The following is a 15157-nucleotide window of genomic DNA, read 5'->3' as shown; positions in this document are numbered from 1 at the left end:
ATCTTGATATTTATGGCTCTTCTGTGTAGGGTTTTTTGTTTTTGTTTTTTTTTTTTCCTTCATAGCATACTATTTGCAGAATAGCAAGGTTTTCATAAGAATAAAAGCAAATATAGGGCTACACAAAATAGGGATGTCAAAAAGGGAGGTTGATTTGTGGTAAAAAATGACAGTAACTGTATTTAGATACACTGTGGCTCCTTAAAAATGCTCAGGAAAAAAAGAAAAAGAAATGCCCAGGAAGCTGTAAAATGGTGTCTTCTGGATCCTGCCCTACAGCCAGACAAGCTTTATTGCCTGGTGGCATTGTAATGTTGGGCCAGATATTCAACTTCAGGACCTCAGTTTCCTCAACTGTAAGTTGTTGCTTATGGGGAGGATGACAGGAGTTTATACATTAAAGGCTGTTAGATCAATGCCTGGCATCCAGTAAGAGTTTAGTGGACTTCAAATATTATTAGAGGTGCAGGGGATTGATTTTCAGAGACAAATCTAAGATATTGATAGCTAAAAATGAACTTTTCAAACCACAAATTGCTAGTTGCAGTTAAAGGGCCCTTTTTTTAAAAAAAAAAAAAAAAAGTGAACAAATAGTTATCCTGCACAGTAGAATTGCCTAAATCTATTCTGCATCAGTTCAAAGTAGTAGCTCAGCATGGAGATTGAGACAGATGGTGTTATGTATTTTTTTCTTTTCTGTTGTTTTTATTTTTGAAATGTCACCCCCAGTTTTTTTGAGAGACAATTGACATATAGCACTGTATAAATTTAAGGAGTATTAAGGTAACATAATGATTTAACTTTTATTTTGAAATGATTACCATAAATTAGTTTAGTTAACATCCATCTTTTCATACAGATACAAGAGAAAGAAATATTTATTTTCCAAGTGATGAGAATTCTTAGGATTTGTACTCTTAATAGCTATCATATATATCATGTAATGGTGTTAACTAGCTAACATGCTGTGTGTTACATCCCTCATCTTTTCTATAAAAGCACTAAGCTTTACAGAAATACTAAATAGGGTTGAGAATATGTCAAATAAGGATCACTCAGTATTTTCTGAGGTTACTATCAGAGGTTGAATAGCTTTACACAAAATAACAACTTCAGTGTATCTCAGAGGTCTCCTACTCACAAACTTACTATGTGGTCAAAGGATAAGAAAGTGAGCAAGATTGGGAAGGACAGAGAACACACAGCTTTATGGAATTCATTTAAAATTTATTTGAATTAAACATCTTCCCCTAATACTGTAAAATCTCTTTAAGGGCTGAGGCAGCTATTTTTTTTTTTGGTATTTCCCTGGAAGCCAGGCCAGGGCACCAGGAAATACTGTGACCGACTGAAGGTGTGGTCTGTATGTAAATATTATCTTCTTAAGTTTAATCAGCTCAAATATTACCTAGAAAGCCTAATATGTACTACATCATAATTTCCTTTTTTTTTCTTTTTGTTTTCAAGTTTATTTTTCTGATTAGGTATTTCTAAACATCGTTTTGTGATCATTGAAATCATGTTTATAAACAAAGAAACCATGGAAATATATCAGGAAGAAAATAAAACAGCCAAGTGGGGTTTTAAGAGCGCACTTTGGCAGAGACAGCTGTCCCCAGGGTCATTTGTCCGAGCTTCTGCAACTCCGCCCTCTGTTCTTCCTTTAGAAAGAGATGTAGTTCTGAGGCCCTTTGCATTTTCCTAGGCTCTCTAACACATCAGCTTTAACATATTTGAAATCTGATAGGTTTCAGTTATTCTGCCGAACCTATCTCTAGTTACTCCCAGTCATGGGAGGATTTAAGCTTATTATTTTTCCTTAGTGATAAAAACCCCTAGTCTGTAAACTTTTAGCTTACATATTGTATGGAAGTGATGTTAATCTTTTTAACCTATGAAAATATGATAGGCAAGAATGCCTTTGTTCTTCCTCCGTGTGTAGCCTGCTCCTCTTCTTTACATAGAGATTGATTGTTCTTTCTTTTTAATAATATAATAAGAAGTAATTATGAATTTTGAGTTCTTTTCCTTTGATTGCTGTTATGAATCACAAATGTTTCTTCTAACTTGTAGGTTTAATTTTTGGCTCTGATTATGTTGTTTTTGCCATACAGTTGTTTAAATTGTATGTGGTTAAATTCAGCTTTTTAGCCTTTGTTTTACTGACTTTTCACTTCCTGACCATGCTCTGCAAATCCTCTTATGCCCACAGTTACGAGAACTGTGTTCCTATTATTTTATTCTAATAACTTGTTAGTCTGCCTGACTCCCTCCCTCTCCTGTTGTTCCTCCCATCCCCCCATGTCCCCTCCCTCTCTGGAGGCTTTTCTGTTATAGCCTTTTGAACATTACTTTATTAATTAAACATCATTGTTTCACATCTTTCATGATCTTCTTTACTAAAACCTAGGCTTCCATAATGTGGTATTATTTGGAACTTTGGGAGAAGCAAATTAAACAAATAGATTTGAATAAAGAGATGTTTTAGGGCCCTCTCTGATGGCACAATGGGTTGAGGCACCGCATTGTAAGGCTGGCCACCGCTGCTGTGGCACAAGTTCGCTCCCCACCAGGGAGGTGACCCACATGGCGCAATGGACTTCTCTTGTCTCACCTGCTGCTTCTCTTGGCAGTGGATTCCACTTCTGCTCCCCACTCTGTCTCTCTCTGGTGAATCTTTTTACCCCTGCACCTCTGGCCTGTACCCCCAGTTCTGTATGTATAAGTAAATACATTTTTAAATAATAAACAAAACTATGCCTTCTGTTAAAAAAAAAAGAGAGAGAGATGATGCATTAGTTACAGATATGTTTGTGAATAACAGAAAATTGAAAATAACAGTAGCTTAAGCAGGACAGGAATCTTTTCTCTCTCCTGAGGCCAAGGGAGGAAGCTGTAGGCTAGTGTGGAGGGGCCACGTTCAGCTGGGCACAGAAGCTTTCTTATTAGCAGTTCTGCCATCTTTACATGGCACTTTATGACCCAAGATTGCTCCTGAAACTTCACATGTCACTCTGCTTTTATCTCAGCAGCAAAGAGGAAGTGAAAAAAGAACATTTCCTAGAAGTCACACATATCATTTGTACCTAAAATTCACTGGCCAAAATGTCATTGACTAAAATAAGGTAGAGTTTCAGTTGGAGAAGTTGAAAAGTTGTGAAGATGCATGGTGCTGATAGGGTACAACAAAGTGAACGGACCTACCGCTTCTGAATTGTACACATAAAAATGGTTATTTTATGTTAGATAAGAACTGGGCAATGTGTTTATTCTGGATAGCCCTTGCCTTCCTAAAAATCTGAGGCTCCATTGTAAATGAGGAAAAGGAGAATAAATAGTAAGGAATAGCTTGTAAGTTTAGACATTTATGGTACCTAAGAATATAAAGAACAGCAAAGAAGCAACAACAAAGAAATACAGCCAGCCATGCGTGCCCTGTAGAGCTCACTGGTAAGTACGCCTACGCCTTTGTTGTATTTATACTTTCATCAGGGGCAAAGGAAATGTCAGAACTACCTGTAGTGTTCAATTCAGTATGCCCCTATCCTTCTGTTTGTTCAGTGGCATTGCCAAAGCTTGGAACCAGGCACATTTTGGGGAAGGGTCTGGACCGGTATTGCTGGATGAAGTTCGCTGTACTGGAAATGAACTTTCTATTGAGCAATGCCCAAAGAGCTCCTGGGGAGAGCATAACTGTGGCCATAAAGAAGATGCTGGAGTGTCTTGTACCCCTCTAACAGGTAAGCATTTCACTCCCTTTGTCTGCCTGTTCATGACTCCAGTATCATTTGAGTTCATTTTCCTTTCTCCTTAATAATATAATGTTACTACCTGAGCCTACAAATAAACCCCCCCATTAAAACTTGAAAAGAAAAACTAACACAAATTATGTATTAAAATGCTGTTTTCTTATTTAGTGATACTTCTGAATTTTTCACTTTAAGTTTCTACAGTTATATAAAGCTAGATCAGAAAATATGTTTGTTAAAACTTTTGAAACGAATAATCAAAATCAGTGTGTGGTGATCTATTTCAGAAATTAGGTATTATAATTGTAGCTTTAGTACATTGATCTGTGAACTGTCTTGACACTCAGACAGCTGAGTAGAACTGTATTTTTTTAGCTGGTAAAACTATTTTTTGGGGAGTGGTGATTATAGTATACTGTTGAGGAACCAAGATAACTTCATTGGCTCAATTTTCAGACTATACCAAGTTGTCTATCAAGTATGTCATGTGTTGTAAGAAGATGTGTGACTGCAAGTGTGTGTGTATGTACTTACCTGTGTACTTCACCTCTTTTAAGGCAAATAGATCATCAAGAGGGGTTATATTGTTCGAAAAAATGCATTGTTTCTCTAGAACTTGAAGGAAAAATGAGGGTTTTAATCATTATTTTGCAAAAATCAAAATTCTGAAATCATATATATGTAGTCCTATATATGCTGTTGTTTTCATTACCAGAATAAGACACTTATATGTACTAGAAAACTAAAAATTACACCAGCTTTTAAAACCGAACATTCCATTTTCTTGGGCCTCCATACTCTCCTCTGTCAAATGAAGAGAGTGTTACTGTAATGCTGTAATGCTTGAATGAGGTCATACTAGCAAGCTTTGCACACAGTCAAGTACCGCATTAATAAGTGGTTCTGTTGCTAAGAGGCCTTCATTTGCTTTGAAATAAGGATCTCAGAGATTCATGAAAAGTAAGACCTTTGCCTTAGAAGATTTATGCTTCTCATGGCTGGTGTTTGGATTATTTTGGATGAAATGGTCTATGGTAAAGGTTGTGGGTTCTTTGATCGTGTACTTCTGAGGAGGCATGAACCTGTTCCCCTAAATCGTATACTGTGTGTTAAACCACTATTATCACAATAAAAAAGGTTTTAAAATACATATTTGGGGGGGTAAATTTTTTGTATTGTGTGCCTGTTTAGAGACTATATGATCCTCTGGAAATTATTCATTGATATCATAAGTTTTAAATTCAGAACTGTATTGTCAATACAAGAACAAAGGCAGGTGTGCACCCCAGTTTTTATAGCTTATGAGTACCTAAGGAATAAAAAAATAAAAAGTGCAATGACTTAATAGGACACTCTTTATCCAGAATAGCTCTTTCTGTCTTTGTGTCTCAACATTTTTCATTTGTAGTTAAAATCATGAACTTTTTCCAAGATTATGTTTTCTTAATTTTTAATTTAAATGACTGATATTTCTCAGACTTAAGGAGATTGATACTACAGGAAATTTCCCAGATATCATTTAATTGTAAGAAATATAAGTAGCTACTTTGGACTGCTGTCAGAAAATATCTTCCTACTCAGAGAATATGAGTGTAAATAATAAGGAAAAACTGTCCTGTTAGGACAGATACTGTTATGTCATCTTTCAGAAACAGTTCAGTGGCCTCAGATCATTGAGCACAGCCTTAAAATAAGTGAACAAGAGGCCTACAGAGAGACCTGAACAGGGTGATATTTCTAGTGAAATGAAAACGTTGTTTTGCCTTTTTGTGAGACTTGATTTGCTTATTTTCTGTCTCTTTATCACAGATGGGCTCATCAGACTTGTAGGTGGTAAAGGCAGCCATGAGGGGCGCCTGGAGGTGTACTACAGGGGACAGTGGGGGACGGTCTGTGATGACGGCTGGAATGAGCTGAATACATATGTGGTTTGCCGACAGCTGGGATTCAAGTAAGGCCCATTGTTTGGGGGCTGCTCAAAGCAGATAGATATTTAAAAGTCTCATTTTGTAAATTCTTATAATTTCTGTAATACTAGAAATACATCTGTCTTTAAATCATCTGTCTACTATCTATTTCTAGCTGTCTATCATCTCGCTTTCTAACTCATCTAGTCATTTAAATATGAAGCCACAATGATAAAAGCTATCACTTCATTTTAGATGGCTATCTTACTATTTCACTCATTCATCTTTCCTGTCACTACTGTTCTTAAAAATTGCTGGAAGCCTTGGGTGATTTTTAGGTTATTTTGTGGCTATTCAGGTAAGATTGTATGCTCTGAATTCACTGTTTTAGTCTGAGGTTATCTCTGCTATTGGATGCTGTTAATTCTGACATCACTTGTGTTTAAAGTGGCAGAGAAGTCCAGTGTCGATTGTGTTCACATTACTTTATTCTCTTTTTAAAAATGTGATGATAACTTTCACTTTTGTTTGAGAAAAACAACCCTCTGGTCATGGGATGACCTTTAGAACTCACCCTTGACCTCACTCTTAAAAGCTGAATCTCACAGTCTGGGCCATATATTTCATGTCCCCTATAATGCATTCCAGAGAAAAGACCCAAGTTGGCTGAAGTAACAGCAAATGGTGCCTTTGAGCTAATATTTGCTGCAGCCCATGAATGCTCATTATTTCTTGTTTTCCATGCTTCTGCGACTTGCTTGAAGTAATTGTTTCATGCTTGAAAAATGCGCAAAGTTATTTGATTTCACTTTGAGGTAAAGTGAATTGAAAACACTTATAGGCTTTAAAAATGTATGTTCATTCTAGCTTGGCATGACCCTGTTAAAACTTATTTTTTAATTTGTAAAGGTAGTATAAAATATTGTAGAAAGTATGGAAAAGATAAAAAATAAAAAAGTACACATAATTTCTCCATTTTATAAACTTTAATAGAGGACAAGCAAGCTTTTTATCTACATTTTTTATCAATACATAGTCTTACTTTCTAGTGATCATATCTATCCATTAATTATTCATCTCATAATTGATTTTATATTTAGATTAGTTTACTTTTTTCTGTTATAGTGCTATCATGAAGATAGGAAAGCATGTAACACATAATTGTCCCAAATTTTGAATCTCTGTGGGCAATGCATTTATTAAAATTATGAGGCCAAGGTGTGTGACATAGCTACCAAATGAATATTGATGTTTAATGTAAATAACTTAATAAGTGCTATTTCGTCTTTAACTAAAGCCATTTAGAGAACCTTATGTTTTCACAGATTTAGAAATTTAGATGTACTATTTTTTACTATTTGCTTACTTGTCTTACTATTTTATTTCACAAATTCATTGTTTTTCTTGTAGACACAAGAAAATAGTTCTAAAATTGTTCTTTATTGAGTTTCTTGGTTAAAAGTTTTAACTGGATTGTGGTAGGAGATAGAATAGCTGTAACAGGAACTTTGTTGCCACTTTGCAGCAGCAACCCCATGAGGGACACAGCAGTCACGGAGCAGGTTTGCAAGGCTAGACGCCGCTGCTGGAGCACAAGTTCTCGTTCCATTGAAAGCACAGTGAAAGCTGATCGTATGGCAGTGGCATGAGGAACAGGGGCTGGGTGGGTGGGTAGGATAGGAATAGAGGGCAAGGTTTACAAGGGGCAGGGAAGGGGACGTCGTGACCATGTGTCAAGAGACATTTTTGTTAGCAAAGGACGATGTTATCACAGGCAGAGTGACCCCCCGACCGCCATGGAGGCAGTCACATAATCAGGTTAACAGCAGCCTAGGCATCCCTGGGCCGGCCTCGTGGTACGAGCTATATACTCTGTAGTCGAGGAATTCTCTGCTGTGATTTGTCGAGAGTAAATAGGTCACCACTGCCCATGAGTGGCCGGCTAGTAGCCAGCTCATAGGAACCCACCAATAGTCATGTGTATCATTTAGTTTACAAATGAATTTCTGAAAGACTATTGGTTTGGAATAAGAAAGAAGATGACCTCTGGGTCTCTTTCTACAAAAAATCCCAAAGAAAAATGACCCCCTGTGATCTGTGATAGAATTGGTATGGATAGATGGCCTTAGGTATACATTCTGTGAGAAACAGGATATAAGTTGAAAGTGATAGCCAGATGGGATTTAGGTAAATTACTTTTCTTGTTAAAACTTGACTATTCAGCAGAGTAGAAAATGTCTTAGAATTATTCATTGAATGTATTTCTTAATTTATTAAAATGTTCATCTTCCTGAATAAGTTTAAAAAATAAGTACAGAGGAAAACAATTAGGAAAATTCATTCCATTCAAAGCCTCAGTACAGAATAACCGAAACATCCGTCGAGGGGAATCGTTGACACAAACGTTATGAGAGAGTTTAATTACATAGGCCCTTAGTGACTTGATTAACCTTTTTTTTTCTTTTGCAGATGTTTCCTGTTTCTACAGTATATATATATTTTTTTCATATTTTATTAGGTTTTTGGTAGTGTTTTGTCACAAACGAACCAATTAGAACAAAAAGTAATTTATACAAATGTAAAAAATCAACTTTATATAACCTAGGAAAAGCTAAGAATATTGTCATTATTCTGATTTTAATGGGCTGAAATCCACATTTCTTCATTGTTTGGTTTTGGTACGTAAGGAATCCCTGAACTAATACACAATTTTTATTTTGAAGAAGAAAGAGGACACCAACAGGGCTTAGGAAAGTTGATGAAATCAAATGAGCGTAGATGGTTCCTCAGAGGCCTGTGCCAGGCAACTGTCACTTTCTGGTTCCCCAAGGAAATGTCTCACTTTCTCACATTTCACTAGTCAGGTATTTGAGGTTTATCTCTTTGTCTGCATTCTCTCTGGTTGCTGAGTTAATTTATAGACCAAGCACAAGCACAGATGGGAAAAAGGATTTGCTATGCACTGAATCAAACAAAAACTGTGATCAGAATCTGTGATGGGACAATCACTGGTTCTAGAGCACTGTCCTCAAGATAGGAGAAGGAACAATACTTGTCCCTTGAAGTCATGACACCTAATTAGCGTGTTTGTTTTATGTGTGGTAGTTCTATGCATAATGTGTGCTTTGTTATGCAGATATGGCAAACAAGCCTCTGCAAACCACTTTGAAGAAAGCACAGGGCCCATATGGCTGGATGATGTCAGGTGCTTAGGAAAAGAAGCCAGCTTCCTCCAGTGTTCCCGGAGACCGTGGGGAAAGCATGACTGCAGCCATCGTGAAGATGTGGGGATTGCCTGCTTCCCTGGCATTGAGGGACACAGACTCTCTCAAGGTAGGACCAGCTGCAGCTTTCAAGTACCCTAACTTAGTACACACCGCACCTCCATTTCTCTGCTTTGGCTCTTAGTTGATTTCCTAGGATGTTCTAATTTTCCATTATTAATATTTGGGGACAAAAAGCTTTTGAGTTCCTCTGCAAGTATTATAGCATTTCTATTCCTAAAGTTTTTATTTACCCAAAAGCCTCAGTTTCTCAATAAAATGTGAGAATCTCAGCCACTTATCCTAGATCGCACTTACCTTGAACTCTAATGAGTTAATATCACCTTAACCTAGATCATTCAAGTTTCTCAACAACCTTCAAGTGGATGGATTGAGGTGAAAAGCCCACCCATTATTCTGAGACACTTTGTCAATTTGCAGATCCTTCAGGGACTTTTCCTGTTCCCCAGTTCTAAATTTATTCAGACTGGTAGTTGATAAAAGATATCTAGCTCATCTAATTGCTCTGAAATATATAAGGATAAACATCTTGTGAGCTGAGAGCAACCTAGTATCCTTGATAGATGTTAAGTATGAAATAATATGAATAAAAAGTACAGACAGAGCTATTCAAAAGAGTTGCCAGGACACTACCTCAGCACTATCATATATTTGTGTATCTGTATTTTTTGGTGAATAGATGTTAAAATAACCATTGATGATTTTTCACCTCAGGGTTGAATGAACCCCTCCTTTTTTAAAAAAAATTATTTATTTGTACATACAGGACTGGGGTACAGGCCAGAGGATTCACCAGAGATAGAGTGGGGAGCAGAACAGGCAGATCATCGAAGAACACTGTGGAGGGGAACAGTGGGTGGGGTCAGGAGAGGTCTGCTGCACCATGTGGTCACCTCCAGGGCAGGCAGGGATTGAACTCATGAGAAAATGGCTTTAGCTTCATAGTGCTGTGCTTTAACCCACTGAGCCACCAGGGAGGGCCCAAATTAACCCCTTTTTTGTTTCCTCTTGTTTTGAGACTGTGAAACTTAAATCTTCACACCACATATTACTGCCTTTGTAGAAAGAATCCCAGTGTTGACCGTATTGGATACTTAAGTCATCAGTGTATGTGGCTGAATCCTCATTGTGTACTCAGCCCAGAGATCCTGGAGACTCACTGCTCCATTCTAGCATTAAACCAAATAGAAACAGAGCACTTTACTTCATCATGAAGCTCATTTTTCCATGTTAATTTCTTTTTGTTTGTTCTCTTCCCTTGCTCCCTTCTTTTGGAGGATTTATTATTCACCCAGGATTATGTGATGGATGAATGCATGTGCTTGGGGAATGAGAAACTGTTTGCTAGCAGTAGATGCTATGATTTCAAGATAGTAGGCATTTGGCTTCTGGAGTGATTTAGGTGATGAAATACTCCAAATAGCGTGTAGAAGACCCTAATCTTGAGTTCTCTGCAGGCCTTTGGGGTTAAACAATCCTTTGGAAAAGTCAACTCATATTTTCAATTTCTCAAAAAGTCTGTTTAATTGTAGAATTCCAGATATATTTCATAAAAAATTAAAAAGCCGACGGTAATAATTTTAGTAAAACACCTGATCATTAGTATGGGTCTCTTTGGTCCTAATTTTGACAATGTCTATTAGCTATTCATTTATCTGAAGAGCATTACGTCAGCCAAATATTCTTTTGAAATGGAATCATATGTCCATTTATTCACCCTCACAGATGATTACTTTCCCATCTGTCAAAAAGGACTGAAATGTAAAAGAGGAGTTTAGGAAAGGAAATTGTAGAATAATTACATAAACAATAGTATTTTAAAAACAATTGAGGTTTTTACTTCTTTGACACTAGAATGATGACTCATTGGATTATTAATGTTTTCAAAATTTGAAGGGTGGGCTGTGAATCTTAATTTTAAATGTGAATGAAACTGTCCCTGAAATTAGAAAGACTTGATTCTATACTTGGGACTGTAATGAGTGAAATGCTCAAAAGCACTATTCTATGTAAATAAAATTAGTCCCATTAAGAATACAGTTAATGCCTATGCGGATTAGGAGAAATCTGTGGGATGGTAAGTAGATTTCTCATTTAATACAATTAATATTGTAGTAATTCTAAAGTTCAGAGTATTAAATCTTAGCAGACATTTCTTTCATAAAGAGGTTGCTTCATAATTAATTTTACAGTATAAACTTTGACTTCTTATATTTATACTAAATTTTATCTTCCAGAAAAATGTTACTGGAAATAAAAAAAAGAAAAATGTTACTGGAAAAAAAAACTCTACTGGAAATCAAAGTTTGAAATATTTAATTAAAGTTACTATATATACATAAAGCTTTTTAGTTTTCTGTACAGTTTACATTTATTTAAAATTTTAGAAATAAAATGTGCATATTGTGATTGCTCTGACAAAATCATGAGGTGGCATTGATAGTGACCTTTGTCACCCAGTTTACTCCAAAGTATTTAAAATCCAGTGATTTTGTTAAATGAATTACTAAAATTGGGTTCACACATATTCTATGCATTATTTCATGTTTGAATTTTTTTTTCTTTGAGGATCATTTGACTATACTTCTCTTTAAAAGAACCCCTAAATTTCAGATACATTAATTAGAAATGTTTTCAAAGTTACTGTGTTTTATGACATAACTAAAGCTCTACATTTTCTAGTTGGTACTATTGCATAGGATAGGCACTCGATAGTGCTTATAGATTTTGACTTTTCTATATTGATTCTACCATACTGTGTCTTTCACAAAGTGAGTACCATCAGAGATAGAAACTATCAAGACAACAGGACGGAGAAATAAAAGTGGATCACAGGAATCAAAGAAGGATGTGAACATCCTGCCAATAATGTTGTCTAGTTAACATGTCAGTTTGGTAGCTGTTTATATTGGTTTAAACACATTAAATGGTAGTTGCTTAGTCTACCTCATTGGTTCTGGTAATTTCCCTAGCTTTGTTGTAATCCCTAAATAAATCCTAGAGGCCATGAAGCTGGAGACCCCTCTAGCAACTAGGTAATCAAAGTACTTACATTAGTTTGTTTGGGGTGCAGTAACAAAGTACTACACTCTGGTAGCTTAAAAACAGATATTTACTGTGTCACAATTGTGAGGGCTAGGAGTCCAGAATCAACATGCTCTGGGGTTGTTCCTTTTGAGGGCTGTGATGGAAGAATTTGTACAAGCCTCTTCCTTTGGCTGGGAGATGGCCATCTTCTCCCTGAGTGTCCCTTCACATTGTCTTCCTTCCATGAATCTACTGTTCACCTTCTCCCTTTTCACTAGGACATCAGTCCTTTTGGATTATGACCCAACCTGATGACCTCAGAGTTCAAACTACAACAGTATGCGAGCCACCTGTGTGCTTTCAATCAGATGACACTGTGTATTGGTTCCAATAGAGATGTGTGTAACTCTACAAACCACTTCATTTGCACGACTTAGATAAACCCCAGTTTGCTGCAGAACAGTTTCAACTTTTTACATCTTAGCAACTTTTATGACTTAAGCTCTTCCTTTGTAATGGATAATAAATAGGCAGTGCGAGTTGGAAATTGTCTCCCTTTACTAGTTTCTTTTTTTCCTCCTCCATTGGCTTTTTATATATTCAAGTAAACCAAGGGGGTATTCATTTATCCATTCTTAGAAATCATAGCTGGGGGTAGATATTTCTAGCTATGTTAAAGGATAAATGAAAAGACATGAAATAAAACAACCCTAAGTTAATCTCTTTTACTATGAAGATGTTAGTGGTAATAAAATCACTCCCTGTTTTACAGTACTATTCATTCATTCGTTCACTCATTCAGCCAGTGAGTCAATCTGGGAACAAATCGTTATTGCATGTCCTCTCTGTGTCAGGCACTGTTCCAAATGCTGCCAGAGCAAAGTTGAACAATATGAACTCCCATAGATATTGCAAAATTGAATACAATTTTTTAGTGACATTCTCTCTCTGCTACCGGCCAACTGATTTGAAAAACAAATCATATGTTTTTGGAGTCTCCCATGCATTAGTAATGCTTGTTTTGCATGCTTCAGTTTGCTTGTTTTGGCTTTTCTTATACTTGTAATTCATGATTTAGGTTTTCCTATCAGACTGATGGATGGAGAAAATAAGAAAGAAGGACGAGTGGAGGTTTTTATCCATGGCCAATGGGGAACAATTTGTGATGATGGGTGGACTGATAAAGATGCAGCTGTAATCTGCCGACAGCTTGGCTACAAGTAAGGCAACCCTGTTTTTTTGGGATGTTTACTTGATGAATATGTCTTTTGTCTTTTTCAGACTTGTCCTAATGAATTTTTTTTAAAAGATTTATTTATTTGTACATACAGAACTGGGGTGCAGGCCAGAGGCTCAGGGGCGGTGAGAAGCTTCACCAGAGACAGAGTAGGGAGCAGAACACGCAGACTGACGAAGTACACTGCTGAGGGGAGCAGCAGGCGGGCCAGGAGAGGTCTGCTGCGCCATGTGGTCACCTCGGGGCAGGCGGGAATCGAACTCATGGGGAAGTGGCTTTAGCTTCTCAATGCAGTGCTTTAACCTGCTGCGCCACCAGGGAGGGCCATGAATTTTTTTTTTTAACCCGAAATTAACTATATCATCCCATTGAAAATACTGGCAGCATGCTGATTTCATTTAGAATTGTAAATAATACTAAATTGCATTTATTTAAATTTTTTTCTTCTCTCAAGGAATATTCATGTCTCATAAGTAATGTAGTATTTATTTAATGATAAAATTGTCTCAAAATTCTTGACTGTTCATGATACTGCTTCTGTCAGCCAACAGTGTTAACTTTTTCTCTGTGGTGTAGGTGGTTTTCTTTCTTTCTTTCTTTCTTTCTTTTTTTTTTTTAAAGATTTATTTAATGTAGTATTTATTTAATGATAAAATTGTCTCAAAATTCTTGACTGTTCATGATACTGCTTCTGTCAGCCAACAGTGTTAACTTTTTCTCTGTGGTGTAGGTGGTTTTCTTTCTTTCTTTCTTTCTTTTTTTTTAAAGATTTATTTATTTGTGCATACAGAGTGGGGTACAGGCCAGAGGCTCAGGGGCGGTGAGAGGCTTCACCAGAAACAGAGTGGGGAGCAGAACAGGCAGATTGATGAGGTACACTGCTGAGGGGAGCAGCGGGCAGGTCAGGAGAGGTCTGCCAGCCATGTGGATCTCCTCCGGGGCAGGCAGGCGGGAATCAAACTCATGTGGAAGTGGCTTTAGCTTCTCAGTGCTGTGCTTTTACCCGCTGCGCCACCAGGGAGGGCCAGGTTTTCTTTATTCAGGATAGTTAATGCTCTGTAAAGTCACTCTGAACACCGAATTAGCAAGTGTCATGCCATTGCTGCTGGAGCTGAGGTTGAACCAAAGGATCTTTTCTCTGCCCCATTTTAGTTTAATACTTGCAAACACTTGTCTCTTCGCAGGCTACTTTGTGTCGTTTATTTATTTTTTTGCACTTTTGTTGATCATTTCACTGTCACCTTATGGAAACAATGCCATGTTAGATAAACTTCTTTGGCGCATGAGTAATAGTATAAAAAGTATAGCACTAACTCGCTGAGAAAGGATACTTGTTTACAGTTTGAGAGTTAAATGAAAAGGCCCATCATCTCCTGTGAGATCTCAGCCAGAAAACTCGGATTTCTTGAGGAGGCTGTGTGCCTGTCTGCACAAAACTTCTGTAAGGATTGATTTAGGAGTTGCAAAGAGATAGCACATGTTATAGTTTAGAGGGTGAGCAAATGTAAGCTAATGCATATAAATTGCCTGGCTTGTAGAAGTACTAATAGTGGTTTGAATTTAAAAATGTGTCACAAGAGGCATATGCCTCAAAGATAAATACCACAATAAAAAAAAAGATAAAAAAAGTGCCATAAATTATTATTTGCACATAAACAATGATAAATGTAATTGGTTATTCCCACATAGAAAAATTTTGTTTTTCAGTGTATTTTTATCTTAATAGCAGTGCAAATGTTTTTCTAAGGGTTTCTTTTAGATTACTTGGGCACGATATACTTCAGTTCACTTGTTAGTTTTGTGCCAATTGCTATGTTGTCAGTGGGTCCATTGTTTATGATAGAACTTTTCAGCTTTCAGAATAGGGGCTGGTAGGGCAAGGAGGCCACATTAGATGACTAGGTGAACTCAGTCAATGACTTAAGTTTCCTTTCCTTACTACATGTTTACTGC

General features: G+C 36.9%; 1 protein-coding gene across 2 annotated transcripts in view; it reads left to right on the top strand.

The window, feature by feature from the left end:
- Positions 1-15157, top strand: part of PRSS12 (protease, serine, 12 (neurotrypsin, motopsin)) — a 56936-nt gene that overhangs the window by 20740 nt on the left and 21039 nt on the right. For both annotated transcript variants that reach the window (XM_012727969.1, XM_012727968.1), the window contains exons 3-6: positions 3562-3740; positions 5559-5700; positions 8793-8989; positions 13046-13187. In XM_012727969.1, coding sequence (XP_012583423.1) covers positions 3562-3740; positions 5559-5700; positions 8793-8989; positions 13046-13187 — 660 coding nt within the window. The remainder of the gene's footprint in view (positions 1-3561; positions 3741-5558; positions 5701-8792; positions 8990-13045; positions 13188-15157) is intronic.

The sequence above is a fragment of the Condylura cristata genome, unplaced genomic scaffold, assembly GCF_000260355.1.
Source record: "Condylura cristata isolate star-nosed mole 26May11 unplaced genomic scaffold, ConCri1.0 scaffold00021, whole genome shotgun sequence".
Classification (NCBI taxonomy): Eukaryota; Metazoa; Chordata; class Mammalia; order Eulipotyphla; family Talpidae; genus Condylura; species Condylura cristata.
Note: the sequence above shows the minus strand (reverse complement) of the source record. Positions and strands in the feature narration are given on the sequence as shown.